This window comes from Prionailurus viverrinus, chromosome E1 (assembly GCF_022837055.1).
Source record: "Prionailurus viverrinus isolate Anna chromosome E1, UM_Priviv_1.0, whole genome shotgun sequence".
Classification (NCBI taxonomy): Eukaryota; Metazoa; Chordata; class Mammalia; order Carnivora; family Felidae; genus Prionailurus; species Prionailurus viverrinus.
The window spans coordinates 24000969-24021573 of record NC_062574.1 but is presented as its reverse complement, the minus strand read 5'-3'; the positions used below and the strand labels follow the sequence as shown (position 1 = coordinate 24021573).

The 20605-nt window shown below is 42.2% G+C and overlaps 1 protein-coding gene across 4 annotated transcripts in view; it reads left to right on the top strand.

Annotated features, from left to right (window-relative positions):
- The window catches only part of AATF (apoptosis antagonizing transcription factor), a 106065-nt gene that overhangs the window by 80179 nt on the left and 5281 nt on the right, over window positions 1-20605 (top strand). For 2 of the 4 annotated variants that reach the window (XR_007146854.1, XM_047832737.1), the window contains one exon: window positions 213-284. Coding sequence is in view for 2 of the 4 variants with exons in the window: in XM_047832737.1 (XP_047688693.1) it covers window positions 213-284 (72 nt within the window). In the remaining 2 variants the exon portion in view is untranslated. Of the gene's footprint in view, window positions 1-212; window positions 285-5498; window positions 6139-20605 lie in introns of those variants that run through there. The other 2 variants (XR_007146856.1, XM_047832738.1) reach the window with 2 other exon arrangements.

Sequence of the window (20605 nt, the reverse complement as noted above, 5' to 3'; positions counted from 1 at the left end):
ATGTGCTTTTATCAGACTTCTCCTGTAATATAAAAGAACTAGAGGGAAATACAGTTGTGATTAGTATGTGCCCATGAATTGTTCCCTATTTTCATTCTGGAGCCAAATGCTTCTGTGGTCAGTTCTGGAGTTTGTTAGCTCATAGAATGTGTTTCCTTTTCTAGGTTAATAGTTACTAATGTTGCTGCCTGTTTGTTTCCTGCTTTATTTAGGTTTCACGTCCTTAGCAAGCTACTAAGCTTCATGGCACCTATTGACCAAACTACAATGAATGATGATGCCAGGTGAGTAATAGATTAATTATGTGTCTCAAATGGCTCCATGACAGCCTGATATTGACCTGTTCTACAGCCTGTCACCCTCTCCATTTCTTCTTATCAGTTAACCATTTGTCATTGGCATCATAGCAAGGGTCCTTGTCACATCTCTTCACCCCATAATTACTGTAAAACCAAAACAAAATTTCTGTAAATATCAGTGCTGCCTCTGGTGGGTTTTTGTTTGTTTTTGGCTATTTTGTTTTTAACTTTAGCCACCTGCCTAGGACATCTGGGCTTTTCTCTAGGACAGACAGACGGGTCAGGACAGCACTTGTACTTCCTCTGTGTGTTTGTGGGTTTTGTGCATATGCTCTCCTTTAAAAAAAATTTTTTTTAATGTTTTATTTGTTTTTGAGACAGAGAGAAACAGAGCATGAACGGGGGAGGGTCAGAGAGAGAGGGAGACACAGAATCTGAAGCAGGCTCCAGGCTCTGAGCTGTCAGCACAGAGCTCAACACGGGGCTTGAACTCACAGACCGTGAGATCATGACCTGAGCCGAAGTCGGACGCTTAACCGACTGAGCCACCCAGGCGCCCCTAAAAAAAATTTTTTTAATGTTTATTTATTTTTGAGAGACAGAGGGTGGGAGACACAGAATCTGAAGCAGGCTCCAGGCTCTGAGCTGTCAACACAGAGCCTGACACAGGACTCAAACCCATAAGCCGTAAGATCATGACCTGAGCCTAAGTCAGACGCTTAACCGACTGAGCCACCCAGGCGCTCCTGCTCTCCTTTTTTAAAATGGCTTGATACTGCTCTAGAGATGTGTATTAAGTTGTGTTTGTTCAGACTGCCATTGAGGGTTTTCTTAGTATTTTTACAAAAGAAGTACATGCTCATTTTATAAAACTGAAACAAAATAGAAATATATACAAGAAATGTATCCTCATAATATAACAATTAAATAATTAGCCATTTTTTAGAGAATAATTCCTTCTACATTTATTAGTTGGCATTCTACATTGTAATATGTTTATAATATTGCTTATTTAGCCATATCCCTTCTCTTTCATTTATTTGTCATTCATTATATTAGTATGAACTCCTGCTTTTTTTTTATTCAGTGAATTATAATCTATTACTATCATTTATTTTGTTTTAAAATTGTCCAGCATTAATGAAGCCCTCACAAGCTGGCTTTTGTCCTTTTGAAATATCCCCATTCCTTGAGTACATTCTTACTTTCTAACAGGATATTCTAGGCTCGTCTTATACTTTCCCTGTTCCAACCCTGGAGTCTGTCTTTCTCCAAGGAACCCTGATTCTTTTTTGTGGATTGTGGTATTTAGAAACTAAGATCTGTGTGCTAAGGGTGTTCATTGTCACTGGGTTTCACTGTTGCTAGGTTCTTTCAGCATAGGCAGCTAGGAAATGTGTGTATGTAAGTATGTACACATGCAGGAGGGAGCCACTGTAGCATCTTTGAATATTTCCTTTCAGTCTTTTTTTTTTTTTTTTAATTTTCTTACACATTTCATTTTATTTATTTATTTATTTTAAAGTAATCTCTCTACCCAAATTGGGGCTTGAACTCATGACCCCAAAGTCAAGAGTAATATGTTCCGCTGACTGAGCTGGCCAGCTTTCAGTCTTTATGAGTTCCCTTCGAGTATATTCTTATTTTTCTTTAGAATATAACTAAAATTATATTCTGTTGTGAATTTTTCATTTAAATATTTTGTATACTGTGAGCATTTTCATGTCACTAAAATGACTAATATTTTTATGTTCCTTATTTAACCATTCACTAGTTGTTGGACAATTATTTTTAATTATTGCTGTAAATAATGCTGTGGTAGACATTTGTAAACATAAATCTTTACCAAGTGAAATTATTAGTCCTAGGGTAAATACATAATAGTCTGCCAGTTTTATTTCTCAAGGTACATTTGACCTTTTTATTTGAGAGTGTTGTTTGCTATTAAACCACATCAGATTTTCCCTCCTGGCCTGAAAAGTAGTAGATCTGCAAGTTTACGTGAACACAGTGATTACTTATTTTTTGTTTGCCCTTGTTCAGTATCCTGAAGTACAAAAGAGCTTATGGAAGGTTCTAAATTCATTTCCGGTCAGAACTTTGTGACTTCGCATGCTCACCTGTGCTTTTTGGAAGTGAATGCTTTTGTCTGGCTGGCTGGGGTTTTTTGTTTGTTTATTTCCGCTTATTTCTGGATCCAGTCTGTTTTTTAAAATTACAGAGTAAATTGAGCGCAACTTAAAATCCCTGTCAAGACAACATGAAAATTTACAACAAAGGAAAAGAAAACTAGATGTTTAAAACTAAAACAAACCCATTTAAGGAAACATTATTCCCCCAGGCATAAAGTGAAGCCCAGTTTAAATATTAGTGCCATCTTTTGAATATAGTACTACTACTAGATCATTTAGAAATCAACTTTTTGTCCTTCTTAGTTGGGATTTTTCTTGAATCACCTAATATCCCAGGGGCACTTCGTTTTCTTAAATCTTACTTATTCACTTAAAATATCTGAGGGTTGCAACCACATGTTAGCCAAAGATTACTTGAAAATGGCTCTTTTATTTAGGATCATGTTGGACTTTGTCTGTAAGAAACTTAAAACCTGCCTGCAGAGGCATAAGCAAGTGAGAGGTTGTTTTTTGGGTTTTTTTGGGTTTTTTTTTTTTTTGACAGAAAAATTGTAGGTGTAGCATGCAATTACTGCCAGTGGTTTTCCCTTCTCAATGATATAAGGGTCTTTCTCTTGTGGTCCCAAGATGGCGTCTACAGTTTCAGCCATCAGACATGTTCAGGGCAGGAAGAAGAGAGGAAAGAAGTGATGTCAGATTTACCTACTTTCTTTTATTAGAAAAGTAAACAACAACAACAACAAAAAAAAAAACAAAAGAAAAGAAAAGAAAGGGAAAAGCTTCCCCAGAATCCCCTCTAAACTTATTCTTATATCTCATTGGATAGAACTGTGCTAAGTTGCTCCTTCAGGTAGAGCAGGCAAGGGAGAAGGGGTTGGGAACATTTGTTGGGTGATAGTCCTTCCGGCGTTCCGAATTGGTGGGGGGAAAATGTTGTCTCTTGTGGACTGATTGCTTATTATCAGCATTGTTCTCCAGCTTGTTGAGCCCACTTAATAAGGAATTTAATAAAAGTCTTGTAGCTGGACAACTGAGCATGTGTTTTTACTGCAGCACACTCCATTCCCTGTGTGCTTCCCAGGGTTAGGAGGCATTTATCCACATAACTGCTCATGCTCCATAGTCTGAATAAGCCAGGTTGACTATGGGTAGAGTAACTGCGTATTAGCTCTCTCTGCTTCTAGTTTGCAAACTCTCAGGGCCAATAGGTGTTGTACTTTATCTTAAGAAAGAGGTAGTCATGGCTTGGCCCATTTTGTTTTTCTTCGAGTAATTCCATAACTGGAGACTATCTGCTACTGTACTGTTTTGTCTCTTACTTTGTACATAACAAAATATACTGAAGGATGGGAAACTTTTATAATTGTTAAAATATCAGTATCAGTGTATACCACTTTTTCTCAAATGAATATTTTGGTTTTGCTAAGTTACAGATACGTCATTCTTGGTGTGCATATATGAATAGAGAATTATTTATGATTTTGAGGTAGAAAAGGGCTTTGTAAGCATGACACCAAGGCCAGAAATTGTAAGGAAAAATATTTATAGATCTGACTGCCTTAAGTCACATCGAAAAAGACTTTGAAACAGAGTGGTAAGTAAATGACAAACTGGCAAGGAAAAGTTCAAAATATGATATTTTTCTTTACTATGTAAAGAGTTTTTAGAAGTGTCTAAGAATATCCCAGTAAAAATAATGGGCAAAGCATGTCATAAAGCAAACTTAGAAATCATTTTTTAAAAATCTCAAAAACGTAAAGACTGTCAATCTCATTTATCAAAGAAATGCAAATTAGGGGCACCTGGGTGGCTTAGTTGGTTAAGTATCCCACTGTTGATCTTGGCTCAGGTCATGATCTCATAGGATCATGAGATCAAGCCCTGGATCGTACTCTGTGCTAACAGTGCAGAGCCTGCTTGGGATTCTCTCTCCCTCTCTCTCTGCCCCTCCCCTGCTTACACTGCCTGCCTGCCTGCCTCTCTCTCTCTCTCTCTGTCTCTCTCTCTCTCTCACATAGGATAAATTTAAAAAAAACAAAAAAAAAACAACTGCAAGTTAAAATGATATTTCATTGTTTTCCTTATAAAATTACAAAACATTAAAAGCTTGGTAACCCTCAGTGTGGATGGTATGGGGAAACACTTTCATATACCGTTGTCGGGAATGTAATTGGCAAAAATCATTTTGGAGGGCCATTTGGCAATGTGTTTTAGAATTTTAAATGTATACTTACCTGTTGACCCAGAAAAATCTACTTCTAGGAATTGACCTAAGGAAATAGCAAGTCGGCAAATATATTTGCATCAAGAATCTTTACATTGTGTGTCAGCTATACTTCAGTAAAAGAATAAATAGGAAATACAAAACAAAATAAAAATGTTTGTTGCAACATGGTTTATAATGGAGGAAAATAAGAAACTAATGACCAATAAGCAACTAGTTAAATAAATCACAGTGAAATTATAAAGAGCTTTTAAAGGACAAAGTAGTGCTGTAGGTATTAACATAATGTTCAATGGAAAAGTAGGCTATAAAATACTATACTAGAATCTGCCTTTTTGACTAAATAGATACATGTGATAGAAAAAAAGTGATACTTTAAAAAACCAATTGTGCTGTCATAGGTTCCAGGTTATTTTGTTGACTGGAAAAAGAAACAGTGCTTGTAACACCATCCACTTGTTTTAAAAATAAAGATAAAAACAGGCATATATGTACATATATGTATATAAATGTTACAGTGCTTAGGGAAATGTTTGGCAAGACCATACATCATAATATCTACAGTGTTTACCTCCGGGAAAGGAATGGCATGAGGGAAGGGGTGAGGGAGACTCCTGATGTTTTGTTTTCTGTACTTGTGTTTTGGTCCAGTCCTTTGCCATGAGGATGGACTCATAGAAGTTCCATTACAAAGTAAGAAGCTCTGACACAGTGTACAGCAGCCGCACCACGTGTTTGTTGCTGGGTGGCAGGGAGGAGAAAACACATTGACTTTTTGGTCTGTGTATTTCCACGGTGTTCGGAATTTTTCTACAATAAGCTTACACTGCTTTTTATCACCAGGAAAAAAAGGACATTTTCCGTCAGAAAATTATATCGATAATATGGAGAAGAAATGGGAAGGTCTTGATTGTTTCTGTATTAAAGTTTGTGAATGGAAGATCTCTCCCTTATGGTTTCTGCCCTATGGACCATGTGGGTAAAACTGGCTTTTTCATCCCTGACTAGTACCCTCCACCCCCTTTTTTAATCATGGTAAAATACACATACATTTTCTAGCCCTTTGATTTCTCATTCCCAGAGGCAGCTCCACCTGTGGTTCCCACCTTAGCCAAGTCTGGGGAGAGAACCCCTTCTCTTTTCTTTGTTTCTTGGTTCCAGTTTATTGTTCCACACATATGCCTGAATTTCCCAATGCTTGGGGGTTTTTTGGAGGAGAAGCAAGGCAGAATCTGAGTGTTGTTTACCCGTCCTTGGATCCCCAATTTGAGCTAAAATCATCCAGTTTGAGCTAAAAAATAATTTGCACTCGGTCAAATTTGAATTGAAACTGGAACGTAGTTCTCATTAAGGGAGAGAATAGAAGAGATCTTTAACCCCGGCTATTAAAATATCCTTAGTGGAGAAAGAAGTGCTATCTTTAAAAGGATCTTTAAAAAGGCAGTGGCAGGGGCGCCTGGGTGGCTCAGTCGGTTAAGCGTCCGACTTCAGCTCAGGTCACGATCTCGTGGTCCGTGAGTTCGAGCCCCGCGTCAGGCTCTGGGCTGATGGCTCAGAGCCTGGAACCTACTTCCGATTCTGTGTCTCCCTCTCTCTCTGCCCCTCCCCCGTTCATGCTGTGTCTCTCTCTGTCTCAAAAATAAATAAACGTTAAAAAAAAAAAAAAGGCAGTGGCATCTTCATTACGTGTCTCCTGTGATGTGGTCTATGTAGTGTTGTCTAGTTAATTTCTGCTGATACATATTCTTTTCTCATGCTAGCAGTTTTTACCTTCAAGCAATATGTTTTTTAAAAAAACACCTTTTAAATGCAAAGTAGCCCAGTTTGTGCCCCTGTGTTACCAAATTTTCCTTTGGGGGCATTTTTTCTGGATAAACTTTGGATACTAATTTAATGCCTTTATGTGCTTTTAGGTCTCCTATGTTAGAAAGTCACACGTAACTCGAGATACTTCATTTGTGCTGGTCCAGTAGATCTTTACAACATTAGGAGGTAGGCAGGTGGTTTCTGTTGCAGGCCTGATGAACATCCCCAGTACTGAGAGAAAACAAAAGAAATCCCACTTTGCCAATGTATTCCATGTTTGCATGCAAGGAAGGAGGTTACTATGAGCCTAACAATGATCACTGACTTTGGCAAGCCCTTGATACGGGGCAGCTCAGCTCTCAGAGCAGCTACTGTTTGCTCTTTGAGTCATCTTTGCTAAGAGGGCAAAGTATATGATATTGTAGAGACGACAGGGTTATCCATGGGCTAAGGAGGAGAAGAGGTTTGGTGTCTCTTTGGGAGAGAATCCCTCTAAGTATATTGTTACCACTGAGAACAGGTCAGGGTGCTACTTGCATGATTTACAGGATTGCTGTTCGGCCTCTCTGACGACTAAAGTTATTCTGAGCTTATCAACATTTTAGAAACAGCTTACTTTACATGGTGTGAATCCCCTGGAGTGATGTTAGACCAGAGAGAGTCTGAAGTAAAAATTCAGATGATCTCTTATTATAGTTGCAACAAAATGAAGAATTTGGAGGTTGTGGAAATAATCATCTGGGGTTATTTTGCCTGTGTTTTTGAAAGACCCTCTCAGGCAGACTTCTAAAGAAGTTAATTCTTATTTTTCTGTTGTGTTGATGTGGGTCAGATAGTAAAATGCTGGTGTAACAGGGAGAAGCAAATTCTGAGGGAGACCTCAGAGACAGGTCCAGAGATGTTCCTCATACTGGCTGCCACCTCAGATTTGGGAAGGGAGTCCACGTGTGCCACGTTCTCTGTTGCCATGGTGTGCCCCTCCACAGAGCATTCTGGCTGTCAGCATGGGGGGGGGGGGGTCTCAGCATCAACTAGCAGCTGGAATGCGCCAAAGAAACTTGGTGTTTGCAGCATTAACTGCTGCTTCAGACAACTGTTCTTATATAAACCCAATTTTAGTACCCTCTGTTACAAGGCTAGGTTATTGCATTTTCTTGAGAAACTTGTTGTTGTTCTTGTTGTTGTTTGAAGCTTTGTTTCTTATTACAAAAATGGTAACACTATTAACACTTTATAGGTTCCCCATTCCTTTGCAAAGAACTTAAGGAAATTCTCAATAGAAACTAAGATTTTCCATGTTAGCCCCCCGTTTTCTCCCCTACAATAAAAAAACACTTTTCCCTACTCCTGTTATGAAGCTTGCTGGCATTACAAAAGAACAAAGAGGGGTGCCTGGGTATCTCAGTCAGTTAAGTGTCCAACTTCAGCTCAGGTCATGATCTCACAGCTGGTGAGTTCAAGCCCCACGTCATGCTCTGTGATGACAGCTCAGAGCCTAGAGTCAGCTTTGGATTCTGTCTCTGCCTCTCTCTCTGCCCCTCCACAACTCATGCCGTATGTATGTGTGTGTGTGTGTGTGTGTGTGTGTGTGTGTGTGTGTGTGTGTATACACACACACACACACACACACATATATATATATATATAATAAACATTAAAACAAAATTTAAAAAAAAAATGAGAGGATCCTTTAATGAAAACTAGGCACCAAATACATTATTGTTTTACATTTGGAGTTCTAGAAAAGAAACGTACAAAGGTAATCCAGCATTGTAAAGTGCTTTGTCAACATCACTGCCACGTTGTTCTTGAGGTGTCTTGGTATAATAGAATTTGTACAGGCAATTTATCTTCCGCTTGCCATTTTTGTGTGTGTGGGTCTGCACCCTAAATATGGGCACATTCTACCACTCTACTGATGATATTCTTCTCCCCCTAATTGGTAACCCAGAGGTTACTTAGACCATTTTTTACTACCCTTTGCCTACTTTACCCCTTTATTTAAGAGAATTTGGCATTGAATCATGGTGATATATTCTGGTGTAGTTTGCTCTGCATTTGAGACACATCAGCTAATAACCCCAGAAGTACCCTCCACAGAGCATTTTTCGCTGGTTAAAAACTTGCAAGCAAGAATGGTTAAGATACAGATGCTTTCTCTGAGGCTTCTTATCTCCTAAAAAGACACAGGTTATTCTGACAGGTGAAACAAGTCCGGGCAAATATGCAACATTGATCTAATCAGCAGGAACGAGAGCAATATTTTCACTGGTGCTGCCTTTTACCAGCGTCATTAAAGGCTCCCATTACTCTTTTATTAGAGGCTCCCTCTCTTTCTTATCAGATTACAGAATGAACATAACTCACAGCAGTGATTTGATCTCTTGTTAAAGAGGATTACAGCTTTGCATTAACTCGGATTGACACAGTTTATAATTCGCTTGTTGATACTCAGGCGGGCAGCATCACATGTTTGACCCCCCAGCAGTGCTGAGGGGAAAGGACCCCCATACATCATCATTAAAGATGGCGTCCAGCACAGAGATAGGAGGCCTGGGGCTTTCCTCCTCCAGTAATGTCAGAAAGGACAAAGGAAACATTCTCAAGTTCAAACCTGAGACGTGGGCCACAGAGTTTTAAAACTGGATTGAAAACTGCCATTGTTTTTTTCTGTTTTTCCTGATTTGCTACTGTTCAGTCTTACACAATTCTAGTGAATTTGCATTCTCAAATTGAAGCCTTGGTTCCAAGCAGGATATATAGAGTGATAAAAGCACATCTTCTAGAAAGAGATTGTAGATGCTGAACAGATAAATCTCTCCTCAAAATGGGGTTTCTTGACTATAGTTCTCATTTCGGTTAAATTCCTATCATTTCTTCAGAGGATTGTGAGTCCGTTTTTTCCCCCAAAGGGATCTTTCACATTCTTTAAAGTGAATGTAAATGTTTCTCTTAAGGACTTCCTGTTTTTAAGTTCTGGTGTTTTATTATTACTATCTTTTAAAATATAATATCTTATAATATTGTATTAATCACATCTAAGTATCCTGCAGGGGCTAAATGTTTTCACGTTACTTTTGTATTTCCCTCAATGATCACTGAGCCAGCGTTAGGTTGCTAAGATATCTAGACCATTTCTGTTTCTAAGTGCATTCATCCTTTGCTCTGAGTTATCCACCCTAAGTCTGCAGTGAAATGACACAGAGTAATAACATCATATTCCATTTATTGAGTATTTACTATATACCAGAAATGGTGCTAAGCTGTTCATGTACCTTTTCATTCAGTTCTTAAAAGAAACCACTGAAGTGGTTGACATTATCTGCATTTTATGATAAGAATACTGAGGCATAGAGCAATTAAGTAACTTGCCCAAGTTAAATAGCAAATAAGTAGTGGAGCTGGTATATGCATTTAGGAATGTGAATTCAAACCTGCTGCTGTCTCCAAGACATGAGCAAGCTTTTAGAGATATGTGGGATAATGTGCCAAAGTGAAGCTGCTTCTCCCCATTCTCAATGTGTATACGAGAACCTTTCTGTCAATTAAAAACTTGTTTTGGGGGGGGGCTTATTTGGATTAAAATAATGTTTTGTTTTCCTTTTTTAAATTGTATAATAGAGATGCTTTTTATATAGGGGAGGTTTGCATAATAAGTCATTCACATTTTAGTATGAATCACAGCATAACATGCCATTATGGTTACACTTTCTTCTGATTACAAAGACCCTAAATCTTGGGGCACCTGGGTGGCTCAGTCATTTGAGCGTCCAACTTTGGCTCAGGTCATGATCTCATAACTTGTGGGTTTGGGCCCCGTGTTGGGCTCTGTGCTGATGGCTCAGCCTGGAGCCTGCTTTGGATTCTGTGCCTCCCTCTCTCTCTCTCTCCCCTGCTCGTGCTCTGTCTCTCAAGAATAAATAAACATTAAAAAAAAATTTTTTTTAAACAAAGACCCTAAACCTTATAATCAGCTTTGAAATCTGATATATTCTATCAGCTTGCTTTTATAGTTCTACACCTGCCGTATTCAGGTCACCTACTTTCTTTATAGACAGTATCTTTTTTTCCCCCTGTAATAAAAACAATACATGCATATGGGAGAAAATTTGGAAAATACAGTAAGGACAAAGAAAAATTCATGTTATATGCTATTGAGAGTTGAACATTAATGCTTTTGTATGTTTTGTTTGTTTGTTTTGTTTTGAAAGAGAGTGTGTGAGAGGTAGAGGAAGGGAGGGAGAGAATGTTAAGGCTCCACACCTAGCACAGAGCCTTATGCGGGGCTCAATCTAACGACCCTGAGATCATGACCTGAGTCGAAATCAAGATTCACATGTTTAACCTCCTGAGCCACCCAGAATCTCCTTTATATGTTTTCTTGGAGAATTTTTTTGTGTGTGTATTTTATAAAGATATATGCATATATGTTTGAATCCCTTTTTCTGGTTAACTTTATATTTAAGCATTTTAACACCATTTTTTAAAGGTATTTGAATAGCTTTATAATATTAAATTATGGAATATTGGACATTTAGATTGTTTCTAATTATTTTTATTTCTTTTTAAGTAATGCTGCAGTGAACATATTTGTACAGAATTCTGTGTTCTGGGGTGTCCCACATCAGGCTCCACACTGAGCGTGGAGCCTTGTCTACAGTTCTCTCTCTCTGTTTCTCTCTGCCCACTCCCACGCTTGTATGCTCTCTCTCTCTCACTGTCTCTCTAAAAAAAAAAAAAATTTTTTTTTTTTAAATCTGTGTTCTAAGTTTTGCTAGAGTCTTTAGAATACATTCTTGGAAGGGTAATTCCTGGATCAAAGGCATAAACCTCCTAATGATCTTGATTAGTTGTACTAATTTGCATGCCCCTGCTCCCTCACCGGTTAAGGTTTGTCATTATACCTTTGCTAATATGGAGGGTTATGTTTCAAAAGTGTTATCTGTTATGATGTGCTAAAAGTTATTTACTGCTTTATAAGCTAGTAACAAGTGACACTTGACTGACCTACACTGTGCTAGCCACTGAACTAAGTATCTAATGTTTATTTTCTCATTTAATAGTGAACTTGAAGTGTATGTATATTTATTAATCATTCACATTTCTGTTTTATACTCTGCTTATTTGCATTTTAGTTTTTCTCTGCAGTTTGTATGAGTAATATCTATTATGGTTCTATACTGTTTTTCATACAGATTTTTTTTTCTTGTTTGCCTGTTGATGTTAATGATTTTTATTGGTCACAGATAATTTTTCCTTTTTTTTAAAAAATTTTTTTTAACGTTTATTCATATTTTGAGAGACAGAGCATGAGTGGGGGAGGGGCAGAGAGAGAGGAAGACAGAATCCAAAGAAGGCTCCAGGCTCTGGACTGACAGCACAGAGCCCAACACGGGGCTCAGACTCACAGACCTGATCATGACCTGAGCTGAAGTCAGAGGCTTAACCGACTGAGCCACCCAGATGCCCCAATATAATTTTTCCTTTTTTATGTAATCAAATATATAAAACCTTTTTTCTTTAGAATATTTCCATTGCTTTTATGATTAGCCAGTCAAGCCCTGCTGTATCCAAGGATCAGATATTCACCTGTGTTCTCCTTGGTTTCATCTGATTTTTTTTTTCTTACTTTTAATCTGCTTGGAACTTTAATATTCTGTTCAATGGTCCCTATTTACTATTTCTGCTTCTTTTTGAGTCCGACCGTTTTTGCTCCTTCCCATGTGGACTGTTGGACCAGCAGGCTCTTAACAGCTCGGTGTCATGTGGTCAGGCCTGTGGATTGTTGCCAGAGTGAACCTTCCCAGAACAGAGGAGCTGCTCTGTTGTTTGTCGTCTACAGAACTCAAGCCCTGCCCCTCATGGTCCTCACCGGTGTCAGCCTGCCCTCCATGTGCTGCCCCCACAGCCCCTCCTCCACCCACTCCTGCTTGCGTCTCTTGACTCTGCTCTCTTAACCAGGGCATCTCCTCACCCCTTCCCACCCTCAGTCCTTTCCTGTTGGAATGAATGTTCATAGTCCTTGACCGACCCCACCAGGGAGGCCTAGGTTCACCTCTCCATCCCACACTGGGCTGGGGGGCTCGCCCTTCCTGGAGTCTCTACTTGTTCCTCTGGAACAGTATTTATCACAGCTCACAAAAGCACTTGATAGGGGTTTTCTTCTCACTAAGAATGCTTACCTGTCGGGTGCCTGGCTGGCTCAGTCGGAGAAGCATAGGACTCTTGATCTCAGGGATGTGGGTTTGAGCCCCATGTTGGGTGTAGAGACTACTTAAATAAACAAACTATTTAAAAATGGAAAAAAAATGAATGTTTAACTTGTAAGTCAAAGTAGTACACGTATATTTACTGTATTCTTGTACTTGGTTTTGTGTCAAGGTTTTATGCTCGTACATTTAGAATAATTTGATTCCAGTTTTATCTTGCCTTAATTATATAACATTTTTGTAGCACAAGTATTATTTGCAAAACCGTTTATTTAAGGTCTCTTCCCAGTTGATGCCAGCCTCTCTCAGCTAGAGGGTTGATGCAGGAGAGTGCTTGTGTGTGTGTTTTGCGCTAACACTCATCCAGTGCCACCCCAAAGAAGGCTTCCCTATGTGGCTCAGTCTCCTTTACAAAGCAAAAATAGTCCTTCTTGTTTATGAGAGTCTTTTTTTTTTTTTTTTAATGTTTGTGTATTTTTGAGAGAGAGAGAGTATGTGAGCAGGGGAGGGGTAGAGAGAGAGGGAGACACAGAATCTGAATGAAGCAGGCTCCAGGCTCTGAGCTGTCAGCACAGAGCCCGACATGGGGCTCAAACTCACGAACCTTGAGGTCATGACCTGAGCTGAAGTCAGATGTTCAACCGACTAAGCCACTCGGGCACTTGCTCATGAGAGTCTTGAGAATGAAATGTTCTTTTTAAATTTTTGTTTCTAAGAAGGACTGTTTTAAATGTAATCCATACAGTTATTTAAATAAACAAAATGTGGGGCTCCTGGGTGGGTCAGTTGGTTAAGGATCCAACTCTTGATCTCGGCTCAGGTCATGATCTCGCATTTTGTGAGGTTGAGCCCCTCGCATTTTGTGAGGTTGGGCTCTGCACTTGCCGGTGTGGAGCCTGCTTGGGACGCTCTCTCTCCCTCTCTCTGCCTCTTCCCCACTTGCTCTCTCGCTCTCAAAATAAATAAGCTTTTTAATTTTTTTTTTTTTTTTCAACGTTTATTTATTTTTGGGACAGAGAGAGACAGAGCATGAACGGGGGAAGGGCAGAGAGAGAGGGAGACACAGAATCGGAAACAGGCTCCAGGCTCTGAGCCATCAGCCCAGAGCCCGACGCGGGGCTCGAACTCACAGACCGCGAGATCGTGACCTGGCTGAAGTCGGCCGCTTAACCGACTGCGCCACCCAGGCGCCCCTAAATAAGCTTTTTAAAAAATTAAATAATAAACAAAATGCATGTTTTCACATGGGTAAATATTAGGTCATTGTCCCTTTGCCTGCAGCAGAAGCATATCCATTTCTGTGCAAACCTGAAAAGAGTTGGCTGTAGATCTCCTGTCTGAAATGCCTTTACAGGCTTTCAGCTTATAAGTCTATTTACAATTTGCTGGTAAGACTATTTTTGCAAACAGTCCTATAAGACAGATGAGGAAAAGCTTTTGCCTCTTTTACTGAAATCTCTCCAAATCATCTAACTCCTTTAATATACTCTCCCCTGCTCCCTTAGCACTTTGTACTTGTCCATATTACATGTTGCATTTACCACCAGGCCATGCCCTAATTAGCTGTGGGTTACATCTCCATGCTAAAACACGGCACTGCTTGAGGGCCAGCTCTATATTTTCTTCTTAGCTCTTGGCCATATTGGGAGATCCTCAGAAATGAAGAGTCCGGCTCTAGGACCTCTCATTCCCAACCCTTTACTTAGAGAGGTTTTGAGGTCATTTTTACGGAGAATGAGCCTCGGGAAAAGATCTTTCAGGAATACTCGTGTATTTCCATCACTTCCAGGAGCACACACATAAATAAACTTTGTATTCTCCTGTAGGTTTCCTCCTGCCTATCTTGGCTGTGATATCTATACTAGGTTTGGTTTCTGTGGCCCTCCTATAAATTGTTAGTTACTATGGAAATGTGAAGACTATAGACCAGGATCTGTCATGACCAGCTATAGCTTTAGGTCAGTTTTTTGGACTGCTTTCAGGATTTGTTTGGTTTCAGAAGAAAACAGTTGTGGAATGGATTCTTTTTTTTTTTTTTTATGTTTATTTATTTTTGAGAGAGAGACAAAGTGCCAACAGGGGAGGGGCAGAGAGAGAGAAGGAGACACAGAATCCAAATCAGGCTCCAGGCTCTGAGCCGTCAGCACAGAGCCCGACGTGGGGCTCGAACCCATGAACCATGAGATCACGACCTGAGTCAAAAGTCTGACCAACCCACTGAGCCACCCAGGCACCCCTGGAATGGATTCTGTGTGTGCATTAACAAGGCATAATAGTCCCTGGTTACCTATTGTTATTTTTAGTGTTGGTAGTAAGTGTCAAACTAAAAAAGGATATTTAAATAAAGGGCATTGCCTCATCCTACTTTGAGTTCAAGGTGCTGGGAAGCTCTGCATTTGTAATGGGAAGCTATTACTAACTACCCTGGAAATGAGGTCTTGAATGAGCCATAACCACACCTTGTGTTTTATCCATTGTCTCCCTCTGGGGAGCTGAACACTTTATAAACATTAACTCTTTTACCCTCTGGGCACCTCCACTTAAAAGGTAAATAAGACTGAAGGCTCTTTCTTCTCCAATATAGATGAGGCGGCATCAGCCCAGTGAGGGAAATGACTTGATCAGAGGCAGGGGAGGCGTTCGTGGCCTGAGGTGTTTGGAGTCCCAGCAGTGGACCCTGATGGCATGGTGGCCGCTGACACACCCCCAGGAGACGCAGCACCGTGTGGTTCCCCTCTCTGCTTCTCAGGCGGGTGGGGGTTGGGCCTTTGTCTCACGTGGAATGTGAAATGCTGCAGGGACACGCAATTGTTCTTCAGCGCTTTGTGCTCCTTTATAAGAAAGAAGAAATCGATACGCATTTTCTCCTGCACGCACTTGGCAGCACACTGCCTCCTCGCCTACCTCTCCATCCTGCAGGGGAGGCGCAGCCGTGCCTCACAACAGACTCTGCCGGCTTCCAGGCAAAGAGGGGCACACTACTCCGTTTGCACTTAGCAAGTAGGCTTTTTAAAACCAGCCTTCTAACTGGGATCGGTCGTCAGACTGCTGGTTTCAATGACTGGTTGGTGAACGAAGCAGGGCGCGATGGTCCTGTTGCAGACATCTGGAGGCCACGGGGTCCTGGTCACTACTCCTGGGGAAAGTTAGGTGGCAGGTGTCTTGGACAGACCTTTTTTCCGAGGTGCCTGGGTGACTCAGTTGGTTAAGCGTCTGATTTCAGCCGAGGTCATGATCTCACGGTTTGGTTTGTGAGTTCGAGCCCCGCATCAGGCTCTGTGCTGACAGCTCAGAGCCTGGAGCCTCCTTTGGATTCTGTGTCTCCCTTTCTCTCTCTCTCTGCCCCTACCTGCTTGTGCACACTCTCTCTCTCACTCATAAATAAATAAACAATAAAAACGCCTTTTTCCAAATTTCTGATTTACAGAAAAGAGGAAGAAGTACTTTGAAGGATACTATTAAGAGCCAAAATAGACTGATAGATGGAGGGCATCAATTTGTATTCTATCAATTAATATAAGTAAACTGCCCAAGCCAGAGCTCTGTCTCAGGGCATATTTTATTTTTGAATCAGAAAATGTGGTATTGGGGTGCCTGGGTGGTCCAGTCGGTTAAGCTCCCAACTCTTGATTTCATCTCAGGTCGTGATGGAGCCCCACATCGAGCTCTGTGCTGACAGCACAGAGCCTGCTTGGGATTCTCATTTTCTCTCTCTCTCTCTCCCTCTCCCTCTCTCCCTCTCTCCCCTTCCTCTCCCCCTCTCCCTCTCCCTCTCTCCCTCTCTCCCTCTCTCCCCTTCCCCTCCCCCTCTCCCCCCCACTTGTGTGCTGTCTCTCAAAATAAGCATTTTTTTAAAAAGAAAATATTTATTAAAAAAAAGAAAGAAAATGTGGTATCGATACCTGTAATTTTGTAGCTTCCTGCCATTAAGCAGTTAAGTGTGGGCCTTGAATGATAGAGAATTTGCTGCCCTTATTAACAAATGGCAGTTTAGGTGACAGCAAGCCTAGCCTGCGCGCCAGGGCATGCAATGCCTGTCTAGGTGAGGGTGCCAGAGCCACGGCCGTGGGTGTCCTGCCCACCGGAGATTGTTAGTGCTGAGAGCGTGGATGAGATTGCCAGGGGAGAGTGGGAGAGGGAAGAGAGGAGAGCCAAGAATAGAAGCGAGGAAAAGGTCTACACCCCTGGCCAGGAGGAAGATGAAAAGACAAAGAGGGAAGAGGAGCAGGGGAGAGCACAAGATCCTTGCACCCCAGGGAGGAGAGTGTCAGGACTTGGCCCCAGGGCCCAGAGTACCTCACACCACCAGGTGCCTGGTGTTTGTGTGCTCGGTGCTCACTGCTTTTGTTTGGAATGGTGCTGGCTTTTTTAGTCAAATACGTCCTCCAGCTGATTACCAGAAGCAATAGAATGCCTTGCTGAAACTCTGTGGGTTGCCAGTAAATACCTTCACTAATTTCCATGTGTTTTGACCCCCAAAAGTAGGAGTTAAACTGGAGCTGAGAGATGCGGCACGCGCTGCCCCCCAGGCCCCGGGTCGCTGGGCAGCAGCCTTGATAGGGACACAAATGTAACTCGCGTGTCAGTCTCCTCTTCAGTGCGGTTGGAGGAAGTGATTCACGTCTAAGCAGTGAAGCATCCCCTGGCTTTTAACAGGAGCTGTTAGAGGGGCTGCTGTTTGAACAAGGAGCTTCATCTTCCTGAAGCCAGCAGTCACAAAACCGTAAACACAACACCGGCCAACTCTATTGCCGGGATCGTGGTGGCTTGACGTTAATATTAAACATCTCCAGCAAGGCAGAGAGCTCTGCGGCCCAGCTACAGAATAAAAATAAATAAAAATAAAGAGAAAACCCTGCTAAAAGCGGTGAGATGATTTGTCGTCTTTCCTTAGCGAGGCCATTTGTCTTCTCTCGCATCAAATCTGTTATAAAACAGTCAAACTGTGAAAGTGGAAATCATCCCAGGAATATGGAATATTAATGCACAGGAAAGGAGGCAACATCCCTTTTGTCTAGAGTGCCACTGTCCTCATCCCCCCCATCTCCACCACCCTTATTTTTTGCCAGTCCACCAAGGTAAATTATTTTTCTTTAAAATAATTTGAAAGACTCAAAGCTAGCGGTAGGAATGACAGAAGTTTCAAATATTTTTCTTCCTTTTTTCGAGTGGAGTGAGTGTAGCCGACTTGGGAACCAGAACAGAGCACAAGTGAGGAACCCGGGACAGATTCCACCCCTCGTTTGTCTCGCCTCCCTGGCCCTCTGCCCTCGCCTTCCTTTCCCCAGCCTTTTAGTTCCTTTGTTTGGGCCCTCAACCTGCTTCCTTGAACATTTATAAATCTCGAGTCTGTCTGATCTTTAGGAGACAGGCCAGAGGCCACATGTCACCATCTGTAATTTAAAGCTGCAGGGCTAAAAGCATTTGCAGAGGTTTGAAGGACCTAGTTCTGACCTGACCAAAAGAGCGAATTGGAACAGACCTTCTAGAGTCTCCTTCAAGCCCAGGGAGGATGGTGATGAGAGCAGACACACTAGGTAATTTATGGGTGCAGTTTGCCGCGAGCCACACCACTGGCCGAGTCCTTAGAACCACGTCGTGTACTGCCACCTCGTGGCGGATTCGGGCGGCTGCGGTTCAGCCCGCGGCTGCTTAGAGACTTGCCTGGTCTCCAGATTTAGGTAATTAGTGATGGATGTGGGTCTCCTCGGAGTCCTCTCTGGTACTTTGCTAACTTGATCCTCTTAAGAAATAAGTCCTAGGTAAGAGAAGGCTGCTTTCTTTTCTTTTAACCTCATTTCGTGTGTGTGTGTGTGTGTGTGTGTGTGTGTGTGTGTGTGTGTGTGTTGGGTTTTGGTATGGAATTGTGATGAGATTTCAGGAAAGGAGCCTGTGAACCACTTTTTGTTGCTGGGGGATGTTGGGAGGAGAGTAGGGGAGAGAGTTAAGGGCTGACCTTTGGGCTATATTCAGGATCCAGATTTTCTGTCGTGATTTCTGTCTGTTGTCCTGACTAACTGACACTGCCTCCTTATAAGGGCTGCGTGTGTGTCTTCACTTGGATTGCGTCCCTAACAGTCCAGTCTCAGAGACCAGTTCCAGCATGTGTCTGCCTCGGATGCCATTCCTGTGACATGCTGGGGTTCACCCTCTGCCCCAGCCCCCAAGGAGCACAGGGCAATTGCTTGCCGTTTGGATCAATATATTTCCCCTGTTAGGCCACAGAAACATTTCTCAAGCGACTTTCTCTCACTCGTAAAGTCACTGATATGGATGAAATGGATTTGGGTCAGAAGAAGCAGAAGGAAAAAGATTAAAGGAAGGTACTATTTTGTGTCTTACGTTTTGGGGAGCAGATCACAAAGCATTCAGAGGGGCAGGAGGACCGCTTTGTTTGGTGTCATTGGTCTGGGTCAAGGAATAATTGGCAAGATACCTTGTTCAGTCGATATTTGGAAGAGAGTGGAAGCTCCATGAAGGCAGGGGAGGTGTGAGAACAGAGGAGGGAATAGAGTCGCCTGTTCTGCCCACTTTGGATTAACTAGGCCGCACCAGGCGCGTCAGGATTAGCTCTGAGGACCTTACTGTCGAGAGAACTCCAGGTTTCATCACAGCAGGAATGAACTGTTTCTTTTCACCCAGCAAAGAACAGATTTAGTTAGGAGAAGCCGTCAAATAATTGAAATGCTGCCGCAGGGAAGGGCAGTCAGCTTTGTTTTCTCTCTTGGCTCCGGAGGGCCGGGGGCCCATGGGTGGCAGTCACGGAATGGCAGAGTTGGGTTCAGTGTGAGGAAGAATGTTCACATGTCTCTCCCAGTGGAGCAGGTCCGTCTAACTAGACACATTTACTGGGTCCATTCGCCTTCCCAACTCAGCTTCCGCTGTCGTCATTCACAGCCTCGTCATTCCCTACAAAGTCTAATGAAGCTCACATAGGCATCCAGATAAGTGTGAGGCGCAAATCATACGTTTGTGTTGTGTTTTGAGGCAGGGACCTCCTCTAACCATGTTCATGAGCTTCCACAGCACGAGTAAGTACATTGTTTTCAGAACACAAACGTGAAAAAAGGCAGGCTTCAGTAACATCGCCAATGATTTTCCCTGCTGGCCAGTGTGAATTTCTGTTCTGGCTGTTCCTACACTGACCCCTAAGGATTCGGATTTGATCAGGATTCTGCTGGTTGGAACCCTTAGTCTCTCTTTCCCTTTGTGTGTTTCATCATGTTTTTATTCTTAAATGGCTACCTAAGGGCTTGAGTGAAGTGGCAGCAAATGCTAGACCACTTTTGTGTGCAGCACAAGGTCCTCAGGGTGCAGAGAGAGGGAGAGGCTAGAAAGGAGGAGGGGCCAGGACGCATTCTGGTTTGCGTCTTGTGTATTTAGGAAGACACTACTGCCCCCCCCCCAGCCACAAAGCAACAAATGAACAATTTCAAATTAATCAAGGGCAAATTATGTGTATAATGTTAATCAGGAAAGCAGCGATACTGTCTCCGCTGGCACATTTGGAAGCCTGGCTTCCAGCTCCTGCCTGTAATACTTGCTTGGGGAACACGATGTACTTTGGGGACTGTGCAGGCTCCTTCAGGGAGCAGTGGCATTGCTGCTTTCTCAGTGCCTGCCTCTGGCCACGGGGACAGAGGGGGTTCTTGACAGCTTTGGGGTTTCCTGGCCACAGAAGGAGGAGTGCGGTGTTCTGGAGCACAGCCAGTACAATTGTTTCCGTATCCCAGTGCTGCAAGCTACTGACCTAGCAAATTGAAAGCCCCACACAGATCATGTGCAGGTTTAACGTGTCTCTTCGTGCCGACTGCCCAAACAACAGCATGAAAGGCTCCGGTTTGTGTTGCGGTGGGAGGTGCACACAAGGAACCGAGGGGGAGCACACTGAGGTGCACACACTTGGGGCTGCAGTCTTCTGTACGCACGCTGCCC